General features: G+C 27.3%; 1 protein-coding gene across 1 annotated transcript in view; it reads right to left on the minus strand.

Annotated features, from left to right (window-relative positions):
- Positions 1–287: 287 nt before the first annotated feature.
- Positions 288–13,690, minus strand: part of LOC142328157 (uncharacterized) — a 32,839-nt gene continuing 19,436 nt past the window's right edge. Inside the window, exon 6 of the mRNA XM_075371700.1 lies at positions 288–2,639. Within this exon, the coding sequence (XP_075227815.1) occupies positions 2,557–2,639 (83 nt within the window). The 3' untranslated portion in view covers positions 288–2,556. The remainder of the gene's footprint in view (positions 2,640–13,690) is intronic.

The raw sequence follows: 13,690 nt of genomic DNA on the forward strand, positions 1-13,690 counted from the left end.
TATCTAATTTCCTTTCTTAGGTAAATTTACTTCAAAAAATGTAATTTTGTACAAAAGTAGACAAATAAATATCGATTAAAGTAATAAGTGAACAAATAACTAATAATATGAACAAGTAAATTATAATTACTTAAATCACCATAACTGACTCCTAATGGGTACATTTAACAACAAATGGAATAATGATAATGGTACATAAATTGGAAAAAATGTTTCATATTAAGTAACAAAAAAAGAATCACAATATAGTTTAAAATTGCATATTATTTTTAATAAGCAAGGGAGACTTTGACTTTTATTATTAAACGTTAAGAGGAAAAATTAAATAAAATCTTTAACAGTTTTTATTTAAACCACGTTTTAACAAATCTAGAGAGTGAGCAAAAAATTATATCACCCTGAATTCATTGATCTACTAAAGTGGGAAATTCACTTTTAGGTTAGCATTAATGGGTGGATTGGTAATGTCTGACCTTACCAACATAACATATACATTATAATCAAGTAATCTCTCCCTGTTTTGTCTGTCAGTGGTAGCTTTTTATGTATAAAAAGACTATCATGTGTATTACACAGTCTCAAAGGGCATTTATTCTTAAGAGTTGTTTTTCAAGTTCAGGAAGATCTTGCTGTAGCTTTTCCTCAAAAAGTGTACCCAATAATCAATTTCATGCTTAGTTTTTTTAATTTTGTGAAACCAGTAATGTAGATGAATGAAAACAGTATAGCAGGCAAACAGTTTCAAGTGATGAATCGTTAGAATATCTCTGTGCATCCTTTGAATGATCACCATGAAAATCAATATAGAAAGGTATCCCAGCAGATGGAAGTGTCTGCAAAGATTCAAATAAATTAAAATTACATTGGTACCATATTCACATAATGTAGGAGTCAAGAGAATCTGATCACCGAAAAAGACTAAATTATGGCAAATGGTTTGTGCATTTTGTTCATGAAATATTTGAAACTTGGAAAATAATTTCTGTAAACAGTCATATCATTAAATTGAGTGCAGAGAACCCATTCTGCACAAGACTACATTACACTCAGAAAAGAAATTACACTATTTATTTCCACTATTACCTCTTATTTTCAAGAAATTGGTCTGGTGAGAAATTTCTTGGAAGAGAATAGCAGGTCCAATATTTCTCATGCGAACAGTAATAACTGAATACTACCAACAGATTATAACCGACTTCATAAATGCTGCTGACAGATGAGTTCTTTGGAAAGTCATTTCCTGTGGTCTATGGCCACTTAAGTCACCAGATTTATCTCCACAAATTTTTTCTAGGATTTATGTGAAAGAAAAAATGTTTAGAAATAATCCTCACATAACTGAAACAGATCACTGAAATTGAAATAATCTATATCAGCGCTAAACACATTAAAAAAGGATTTAGAAGAAATAATGAATAGCATAGATGAAGAACTATCGCAAGAAAATAAACAAGAACAAAACAAAAGTAATGAAATGTAGTAGAAATAACAAAGATGGACCACTGAATGTGAAAATAGGAGGAGAAAAGATTATGGAGGTAGAAGAATTTTGTTATTTGGGAAGTAGAATTACTAAAGATGGACGAAGCAGGAGCGATATAAAATGCTGAATAGCACAAGCTAGAGCCTTCAGTAAGAAATATAATTTGTTTACATCAAATATTAATTTAAATGTCAGGAAAAGATTTTTGAAAGTGTATGTTTGGAGTGTCGCTTTATATGGAAGTGAAACTTGGACAATCGGAGTATCTGAGAAGAAAAGATTAGAAGCTTTTGAAATGTGGTGCTATAGGAGAATGCTATAAATCAGATGGGTGGATAAAGTGACAAATGAAGAGGTATTGCGGCAAATAGATGAAGAAAGAAGCATTTGGAAAAATATAGTTAAAAGAAGAGACAGATTATAGGTCACATACTAAGGCATCCTGGAATAGTCGCTTTAATATTGGAAGGACAAGTAGAAGGGAAAAATTGTGTAGGCAGGCCAAGTTTGGAATATGTAAAACAAATTGTTAGGGATGTAGAATGTAGAAGGTATACTGAAATGAAACGACTAGCACTAGATAGGGAATCTTGGAGAGCTGCATCAAACCAGTCAAATGGATGACATTTCAAACAATTTTTATAACAAAATCACTGTTTATGATAAGATATATAATATTTATTTATAAAAATTTAGTAAAGTTTATTTTTTATATACGAGTATTAGTTTCCATAAGTTTTTTTCCATATGAGGTGTGTAACTTTTCATTTACCTTGCATAATAAAACTTAATGATGTAACAATAATTCACTCATGTTATTTTTAAAAATAATAACACATAATAATACTTAATAATAAAAAGTATAAAACAACAAGTTAAAATACTGATCAACAAACTTTTAATGTAATAACTTCTTGAGGAAATTTTTTTATTAAACTTCTGTCTGTAAAATAACTTATTTCAAATAAATATCCTCATAAAAAATGTGAATGATTTTTAAAAAAATAACAGATATTTCAGGAAGGTAAAATTGTTCAATTTCTCTTGTATGATGTCTTCTATTGGTTGTTTATTTAAAAATCTATGTCATCTAAAGACTTAATACAATCGTTTTCAGCGAAATATTCAGTAATAAACCGGTTAACTGCTCGTAAATCTGGAAAAAGAAAGTTAAGAATATTTATAAATAGAAAGAAAGTTAAGAACAGATTATAAATAGAAAGAGATGTACTAAATAATTAATGAAATAAATTTGCAGAGGCTTTTCAGTTACAAAAAATTAAAAAGGTTAAGTTGTATAGATTATATTGTTAAACTTTTTCTTTCAACTAAGTATAATAAAAAGTTACTGACATAAATCATAAAAAGTTGCTCAAGGTAACATTTGAAAATGTTCTTAAGATTTTCTCATAGCAATTTTAATTCAGTTTTGTTTTTTTGAATGAATAATCACATTGTCTACATATAACATACAATTTAAAGATTTTTTCATTTTATTTTTTATCAGTGATGCTTCCTATTGAATGTTATATATTAAGATGTACATAACCTATTATCATTCAGATAAAATTTAGAAAATAGAAATATATAAATTTAGAAAATTATTTTAAATTATTTAGAAAATAGAAATAGATAGAAAACTTAGGTTAAAAATATAATACAAAAGCTATATGTATTACAACAATAATTTGAGGTATTCCAGAAAATATCCCTAACTTATGGTCAATAGTAGTCTCTTGCAACCTTTTCTTATTTTTATTAAGAAATATGTTTCTTGTCTTAATGATTTACAAACAAATTCTTTGCAAATGGGATAACATTTTTTGTAGCGAAATCAATGTTTAGAACAAATAAGGTGTAAGAGAAAGTTTAAAAAAAGACTAAGACTAAAAAATCCGAAAAAGAAAATAACAATTTACTTTAAAAAAAAATCAGCACCAAAGTAAGAAATATGAAGTTGCCAGATTTTAATTTGTGGTCAAATTTTTAGTATAAATTTACTGAAAAATTGAAAAAGATTATTCTTATTTTATTTCTCTATTTATTTTCATGTTCTGCCTTTGTACTTTTATTTACTTTTAAATTAATCCTTTTAATACACAAATAATTGTTAATAGGCATGGTGTGTATCTACTGTAATTTTCATTTCTTTTTTTAACAGCTGTTGATCAATCTTCTTTGCTACTTTATAATTAAACAAAATGTATAACAACTTCTTATGATTATTATTTTTATTATTACATATTAATATGCTACACATATATAAATACAAATAAATAAATTGATCTACCAGAATAAAATAAAATTAGATAGAATGACACTTACCTTATATCATTGTATATAAAAAGAGAACTTCACGATTTTCTTGCATCTTCAGTTGAGCCAATCTTTTAATTGTTCATGTAAAATTACATACTGTAAATATACAACATTACCAAAATAAAATCTTGATATACAATGAAACAAAATTTGTTAAAACTTTGGATAATATAAACTTTAAAATTAATTCAAATGAAAATGTAATTAAAATTATTTTTTTTTCCTTTTAAATTTAATATTTAATATCAAATTCAGATTCAATTTAAGATTCAAAATCAAAGGACAGTAATATGATATTGGCTAGCCAAACCACACACACACACATATTCATTGTTATCATTCTAACTTTCAATTAATATTTTCATTATTTGACGACATATTTTTATATATGGAATGTTTAATTCTTAATTTGATTTGAAATCTTAAATTTAGAAGAAAAACACATTTTTAAAAAAATTTTAATTCAATTTTGATTTGAATTGACTTTAAAGATAATATCTAGAGTTTTAACATTTTGTTTTATTGTATTTATCAAGATTTTAATTTTTTAACAATTAAAAGATTGGATCAACTGAAGATGCGAGAAAATCGTGAAAGTACTCTACTACTCTACTAGTACTCTACTCTATATATATATATATATACAGATATAAGGTGTCATCCTACCTAATTTAATTTTACTCTGTACTTGATGGATCAAGTTATTTATTTATATTTGTATAATAGTACAGAGGAATATGAGTCTTAAAATTGACTTTAAAAAAATATATACATTCAGCCATATAATAGTACTTTTGAAATAGATTGGCATTTGAAGTTCATGCCTCTTCCTCATCTTGCCAATCAAACTTATAAGCTTGTCTTGCCATGTTTATCCCTACAAATTTTTACTTTTAATTAGTTATTATGTTGAGTTATACCATTAATGAATTATAATCAATTTAAGTAACTGAACTTATAATTAAGCTTTAAAATAATAAAACACTACACATTTTACAAAAATGGAAAGAAATAAAACCACTAAATAAATCTATGATTGCCAAATTTCATTATCCAAGTCGCTAAATTTTGTCCTCACTATTCCCATGTTGAAATCATATGGCAATGCAACAGATTTTTCACAATTTGTATACTTTCTGGGTGTATGAAAGACGAGGAAGCCTAGGATGGCCAGATTTCTGATGTAACCTCTTAAAAAAAAATTTTTTTGTTCCCTTTCTCTCTGAACTTGTGTAAGGATACTTTATATGCAACTGCTGTTCTATCTTCACATTTTTTAACTGAAATAATATGTAAATCATCTTTTCCTGATTTCCAAATTTATATTTTTTTGTGAAATCACACATATTACTCCTGTGAGCTTGCCCATCTAATTTTTTGTTTCAGGAAGAATTTACTTTCATTCATTTTGCATGAAACTAAAATAAAAAGAATACAGGAAAATAAATTCTTACAATAACTTATAGACACAATACACTTTCATAAATTGAAAAAAGCATAGAGAGACTCTAGTAGAATTTCATTCTATGCATAAGCAGTGACTGAATGTTACTTTATGCACTCTTCAACTTATATTTAGTTTAAGATGATTGCTATTTTGTACATGATGTTTGGTACTGATAGATGGCAACTATTATGTCATTTAAAGACAGGCGATTCATTTGTTATGACAAACTTTTCACTTGACAGGAAACATTCACAAATTATACATCATTACTTTTCTGTACGTTGGTTATGTCTTAAAATAAATTTTTTTGTAGCTTAATAGTGTTTGTTACTTTTAAATACTTAAATTTTAAATTTATAAATTTTCACAAAAAAAATTAACTGTAATAATATTATTTTCTAAAAATTAAAATTATTTGTACAAGTGTAATAGTTAGTACAACTGTAATGATAATAATATTACTACTATTTCTGCAAAGCAGAGATTGTTATTATCCATCATGGGATTTTTTTCTATAAATACTGGTAGGACATTTTTAAAATGATTGATATTCAGTGGAACACTTAGAGAACAACAAGCTTCAAATTTTGTGGCAACAACTACACTTTACATTTAAGTCCCGTTTTAAGCAGGCTTGTTTATATTTTCTTTTACGTACAAAAATGAACATTATTTTTTAAGGTAAATACAAACAAAAAATAAGTTTTATTTTGATTGATTTACTTTAAGTTTTATTTTGATTGATTGATTATTTTTATAATTCCACTGTATTAAATTTCACATTTCTGCTATTAAAATAAACACTTTGGCCAGCTGTTTTTAATACAAAATTTATTTTTAATAAAAAAAGGGAAAGATTACTGTGATTGGGTGTCACAGTATGCTGGAGTGAAAGATTAAGAATAAAAATTCATGAACATGTAACCAATGAATATTCTCATTGCAGTGCCAAAAACAATAATTGCAAAATCTACCAAAAAAATTGTATAGTGCAGAATAGTTGATTTTATATTATTTACAAAGTTGATAAACATACCTCTAACTAACTAAACAATGTTTTTAATTAAACCATTAAACAAATTTTGATTAAGTAGAGATTTCTGAAAAAGTACGTGACATAAAAATAAAAAAACAAAAACAGTACGTCAAAAATTTAATTTTATTATAATCATATTTTGCAACATGAATGCAATTTACTGAACTATATAAATAATTACATATACTATAATCACAGTTTCTAACATTTACAATAGGAAATTTAAAGCTTTCATTCATCAGAAAAATTAAATTAAATTTTATTTTAAAGCACGACAGATCTATTTTACAAATTATACACTCATGTATTTAAAAAAAAAAAAAAATATATATTTTTTTTTTTCTAAAATCGATCCTTTCAAGACCCACATCACCTCTGTAGTAATAATTCAAATATGTATGATTCAATGTGATCCACCCAAGAACAGAAAATAAATAAAATAAAATGACACTCATCTTATTTTTTCCTATGATTCCTACAAAAGTACTTTTTTGGTAGCCCACATCTTCAGTTGTAGATTTTTTTTTGTAAAATACTTTGTATAAATTTACATAAACATAAAAATTAAGATTACATATAAAATATGTCATCAATTAAAAATAAAATAAAGTAAAATAAAAAAATACTACATGTATAAGCCCAGCCAATACTATAATACTGTAATTAAATAAAATAAAATGTTATGTAATATCTGTAAAAGTGCTGCTATCTATCGCAACTTTTATGCGAGTACTTCTTAGTAAGTTCATCAAATTGAATCCATTCCTATATTTATATATATAATACATTTCTAAAATATCTAGTTTTTTTATTATTTTTTATATCTCCTTTCTTAATTTCCAATATTTCTAAATTAGTATTAATATCTGAAATAGAATGTTTATTATTAATGAGGTGATCAGCAAAATTATAAAAATCCAATTTTTTTATTTTTCTAATGCTTAAAATGTTTAAAAAAAATCTGCCTTTAAAAGTTCTATCGGTTTTGCCTATATAAATGTCCTCAAAATCATTACAATATAATTTTATTTTATAAAAATAAAAAACTAGATTTCTCTAATTTTGCTGATCACCTCATTAATAAACATTCTACTTCAGATATTAATTCTAATTTAGAAATAGTGGAACTTAAGAAAGGAGATTTATTAAAAAAAATATTAATAATAAAAATCTTGATATTTTGGAAAAGTATTATATGGTACTATAGTACTGGCTGCCCATATACATGTAGTATGTTTTTATTTTACTTTATTTTTAACTGACTTCATATATTTTATGTGTAATTTTAATTTTAATAATTTTTTAATACTTTTAAAGTTTCATTTTAATTTTTCTATTTAATATGTAAATTTATACAAAGTATTTAAAAAAAATTTCTACAACTGAAAATGCGAGTTACCGTAAAAGTACTTTTGTAGGAATCATAACAAAAAATAAGGTGTGTCATTTTTTTAAATTTAATTTCTTTAATTGGGTATATATATATATATATATAAAATGTGTATTTTTAAAAACACACTGTAATTAGTTATGTTAAAACTCACAGAAGTGAATGTCAATAAATAAAGAGTATCAGTTTATGACCTTCACTTGCCAATTGTTTTCAATATATAGTTATGGACTCTTCTTTGATTTTGATGAAATTTGTAATGCATCTTATTTTATTTAGGACCTAAGTTTTTTTTAATAGTGTTATTTTAATGTCTTCACAAACACAATTTCCAAAAAAATAAATGCATCATAATTGCTTAGAGTTATTTTCTAGCAATGTCACTCTAATTTTATAGTTGATGCATTTTGGAGTACCTCCATTCTCAAAACTACTTTTAGCACGAGAATCTTCCTGAGTTGTGATTGTCAAATAAATAATAATGTTAAGCTCCTCCCACTCCCTATCTCTACAGTCATGGCCTCTTTTGCTTTGTCTCTCCTGCTCTAATGATAACACAATTTCTTGAAATTAATCCTTCTGATTTTTTATTTCAACAATTTAAAATTTTCAATTATTACATCAAATTGGGTGTTTATTTGTTCATTAATTATCTCCTGTCCTTTTAATTTTAGCTTGAGTATTTCCATGTTTTGTGATTCCAAGGACAGGAAATAACCGGTGAAAAAATAAACACCAAATCCAAATATTTAAAATTGTAAAAATGAAAATTATTTTCAAAGAACTGTATAACCGTTAGCGCGGGATAGACAAAGTAGAAGAGACCATGACAGTAGGCATGAACCAGTCAAATATGATGAAGTTAAGGTGACAATGCTAAGAAGGGCAGAAAATAACACTCAGATCAAGTATGATAATTTCAGTGGAATATGAAATTTGTGAAAAAAAATGCATCATATTACTTACAAAATAATATAACTAAAAGAAAAGTTCTATCCTTTCCACAATAATAAATAAAACAAAACTTTATGTAAAAATGTTTTTACAAAAGTTATAAATTACTTTTGTTGAGAGAGTTGAGAGAGTCACAGCCAGCTGTTGTAATTTGATTTATGAATTTACTAGTTTCAATTTCATCTGCTCACACTTTTCCCTCAAAATATATTCTACCTTCTAGTTTTCTCAACCAATTAATCTTCCTCTTCTCTTCTTTGTTCACAATTTAGACTTGATTAGCCTGTCCTGGTGCCCATCGACGTCTTGGTCTGCCTACAACTCTTCTTCCATCCAGTTTATAATACCATGCATGGAATGGCAACCTATTTTGAGGTATTCATAACGGGTGACTTGCCCAATCTTTCTCGATATTGTCTGATCATTTCATCGATTGAATGCATCTTATTCTCTTCATGAATGAGTGAGTGAATTGTAAACTAAGGAGTTTATAATTTATTGACCTTGGAACAGAATAGGACTAATTAACCTTCCTCCTTCTGTAAAATCATCCGCTCATCTTTTACATTGTCTGCCCCTCTTGCGCTTGTCTCCTATAGGTGTCCATTCTCTAACGATTCTTGCACAACAGTTCGTATCCATTCTAGCCAAATGACTGGTCCATTTCCAATTTAATCTAAAACAAAAACCAGCAGCGTTCCGTAACTTGGTAAGTTGTCTAATAGTTTGACTATTTCAGGAACTCTGTATCTTTTCTTTATGTTCAACATACTTCTTTCCAAATTCCTTTGTCAAATTTGTATTTTCCTTGTTAATATTTTTGTTATAGACTATGTATGTCAGCCATATGTTAAACCCGGCAATATACTACTATTCCATTTAATGTCTACCTTTGCTTTCATAACCATCTTTAATGACCAGTATTTGCACCATGAAAGGACAATACACCTCTGAATTTATTTTTGCTACCTATCTTGTAAAAATAATGTTTGCCCTAGATAGATCAATTTCTCGACTACAATCAATGTTAGAATGATCCTTCTTGATCTGGTTTGTCATGCAATTTGTACAATCTCAGCCTTTTCATAATTTAACTTCAGACAAACCTCCTATTAACCTGTTCTGAATCATTTAACATCTGAATAAGGCGCTCTTCTGATGTTTCTAACAGAGCAACATCATTGCAAACTTCAGGTTATTTAAATATTTTCTATTAATATTTATGCCCATCCTATAAAAGTTTTAAAAGATCTTTTCAAGACTCATCTTAATTGTATTGTATTTATAGTGGAGTGAGTATATCTTATCTCAATATTGTATTGAAGGTTATTTGCCTGATTATTTTATTTTAAGATAATGCTGTATCTCAAATTAGATAAAATTAGATTACGTAAAGGTCTATATTTATGTAATAGATAGTATAAACTCTGTCAACAGACTTTCTTATAAAGTGGCTATCTATATACAATCGAAGTACATATTCTTCTTTCTAGTAACTGAATTTTATATTTTACAAAAACATAAACTAAAAGATTTCAGTTGACTTAACAAATATAAAAACTTCTATTCACTAAAAAATTAATTTTATTAGATAACAGAAATTTACTACAATTTTTATTAATTGCATATTTATTTATTTAAGTAGAGACTTTAGTATTTTTAGTAAAAAAATGTCTGTGGATGACAATCTGAACACACAATTCTGACAAAATTAGAATTATTAAACACTTTAGAGATAAAACTAAATGACAATGATTCAAAATTTGATAAGAATTGTTTTAAAGAATCAAGTGCCTAAATTGAAGGAAAAAATGACAAAAATAGTATGTGGGTTGATTGAATGAGAAGGAAGCGCAATGTTGTCATATTTGGGATTCAGCATGACTCGTATATGTTGGCCGTACCTAAACTGAATGATATTTTGGAATCTATAGGACTAATGATAAAATTACTACAATATGATGATGTAAGGAGATTAAGTGCAAAAAATGATCACAGTCCAATATTAGTAATGCTAAATTCAATGTATTTATGAGATGATATTTTTCAAAAGTAAACTATCAAAGAGTGAAAAATGGTCAAATGTTAAGAGTAAAAAAACATCTGCCACCTAGAATCAGGCAAATTGGAAACACTTTTTTTCCTTAGTTTACTTGTTACAAGAAAATAGAGAGATCATGATTAATTGCTAGTTAATAGACAGTTATACTCTATACAGGACTTATCATCACACGAGGGTAAAATTAAGTTGAAGAAACAGCAAAGAAGTGAAGAAAATTCCCCAATTAAATTTATGACTGAATGGAAAAATAATAGATAAGGAGCCAGGAGTAAAACAAGCAATTTGAAAAAGAGATCAATGAGTAATAGTTTGGATAAATATTTTCATAAAACCAAGTCAAATAAAACAGCTAAAGGAATCATTACCCAGTGCACTACATCAAAATCAATTAGGACAGAATAGCAGTAAGTGGAACTAGAAGGAAATATAGGGACATGGTGTTCAGGTAATAGATTAAATATGGATACAGAAGACTTATGTAATAAAAATCTAAAATATAGAGTAACTGAATACAGGTTAAGTAAAAATATTATGAATATATGCATGATAAATTTCAGTGCATTTTTAGGGAGGATAGGTAACTAGAATTGGATTTTAATATGGATCTTTAAGAGATATTAACTGGAATACAGTGGAACTTGCAGAAATTAGAAGAAAGTGTACAAAAATTACAGAAAATAAGGCTGGAATTATTTTTATGTATTCAGGATCAGAAAAAGGACAATATGGAGTAGGATTTATTGTGAATAATAAATGGAAAACATATTATTGAATTTTAAAATTTATTTCAAGAATAGTTAAACTAAAGATTCAATTAATGCAAAAAAAAGTTGCTGATAAATAGTTCAGATGCACATTCCTAGAGCATCTATGGATTACTTGGTTAGGGTAGCTTTTTATATTCATATACAGAAGATAATAGAGAAGTATAGGAACAAGAGAAAGTAGAAACTGATTGTGATGGAAGAATGAATAGGATGTGTGGATTAACGACTAAACAGTGAGGAAGTTAAAATGGGAGAGTCCAATTATGGAAGCAGAAGTGAAGGGGTGAAATATTAATAATCTCTATTACAGTAAACAGCAAAAATTGGAGATTCATTCTTTACAGCAAAAAATAAAAACAAAGAGACTTGAAAGGCCTCTGATAAAAGGATGTATGAAATCAACTATATTCTGGTAGATAGTCTCCAATCTGTTCAAAAATAAGGGTAATAACCAGGTTTAATTTTCAGTCAGATCACAGAATGATTCAAATTCCTTTAAATATAAAAAGTGTAAAAAGGGAAAGAATTATGGCTATACCTAGGCTAGGTTACAAACTGACTTGGGAAAGGGATGTAAATATTTTTTTAGGATACATTAAAAGCGCACTTTAGTCAAAGCACACTTCAGGTGTGCTATGACTAGATTGTGTTGACAGTTAAGGGTTGTTAACTAGATGAAGGTTGTAGCAAGAAGTTACATCAAAAAATTATTGGATAAAACCTTATTCTTGTTAAACAAGAGGAAAGGTAAAGGATGGAGAAAGTGATGGGTTGAACCTTTAATCATCATATAAGGAAGGTAATAAAAGAAGACTTAAAAGTATATGAAGAAAACAAGAGTTAAAGAAATGTTGGAGACTTGTGGGTCTATGAAATGATTGAGGAAAGACCTAGCAACGAGGAAAACTGGTTTTTATCTTTTGAAAATAAAAAAACATGCAGTTACAAAAAGGAAGGAAATATTAGAAGTCGCCAAAGATTTTATTTCAAAAATCTATATGATTATAAACAGGAAGAAGAGTGTAAGAAAGCTGAAATTTCTTAAACAGATGAAGTGGATGAAAATGAAGCAGTGTGTGAAAAGCACAATTGAGAATTTGAAAATAAAAAGGCTCCAGGTCAATGAGTTAATTAAGGCAGAAAGTGAAGAAATGGTAGCAGCTTTTGAGGATCTTTTTAACACCAGCTTGGTTAAGAAAGTGATTTCATCTCAATGGAGGCAGTCTAAAATTATATTGCATTTTAAAAGAGGAGGATAGAAATAAAATTGAAAATTACCAGTCTATATCACTTAGTCAAGCATTATGTAAACTATTTGCAAAATACCGAATAACAAAATAATGAGAAAGGTGGAAGAAACTTTAACAGTGGAATAAGCAGATCTTAGGAAAGAGTTTTGGACAGCAGACCGACCACCTGCATATGATAAATCAGTTGATTCAAAAGGTCAAGAAATATAGAATAAAACTTTACTTAGCATTTGTAAGTTTTTGCAAAGCTTTTGATTGACCTACACATAACAGTATCTTTGTCTACCTTTAGCCTCAATAGGTACGGAAAAGAAATGTGTTAATTTAATCGCAGAACTGTATAAGGGAAATACAGCTTTTATTGACGATACAACCGATCTTGGTCAATACATCCTTGATACAACCGATCCGTGTGATGGTATTTGGGGTCTAAGTTATTCGGTACTAAATAGGTACATCTGAAATTATTTGCTGGAAAAGCCTTTCACCAGCATTACATCCATCATAAGTTACAAAGTACCCACATCCAACATTTTATTATTTTGCACTATATACATGTAATATACATTATTTGCTGACTAAGTAATTCAGTTTCAGTTAAACTTAATTAAGAATAGGGTTAGATTTGTTTGAGGTTAAATTAAGCAGAAGTTTTAGATTGTAACTTCATCAGCTAAATGACTGTAAGTTTCTGTCAAATTTATAAATTACTTGTACACCAAGCTAACCTTAACCTAAACTCAATTTAATTTCAGTTAAACAAAGTTATTTACTTCGTAAATAATACATATCGTACATTTACTGAAATCCACACCTTAAGCTTAGCTTAAGTTAATTTAGTCTTAAATGAATCTAATCTCATACTTAACTTAATTTCATTGAAACCAAATTATTTAGTTTGAAAATATTATATATTACACTTGTACAATGCTGAATTATGAAGTTTTTGTGAGGGTACTTTGTAACTTACAAGGAATATAAC

The sequence above is a fragment of the Lycorma delicatula genome, chromosome 7 (genome assembly GCF_047948215.1).
Source record: "Lycorma delicatula isolate Av1 chromosome 7, ASM4794821v1, whole genome shotgun sequence".
NCBI classification, from domain to species: Eukaryota; Metazoa; Arthropoda; class Insecta; order Hemiptera; family Fulgoridae; genus Lycorma; species Lycorma delicatula.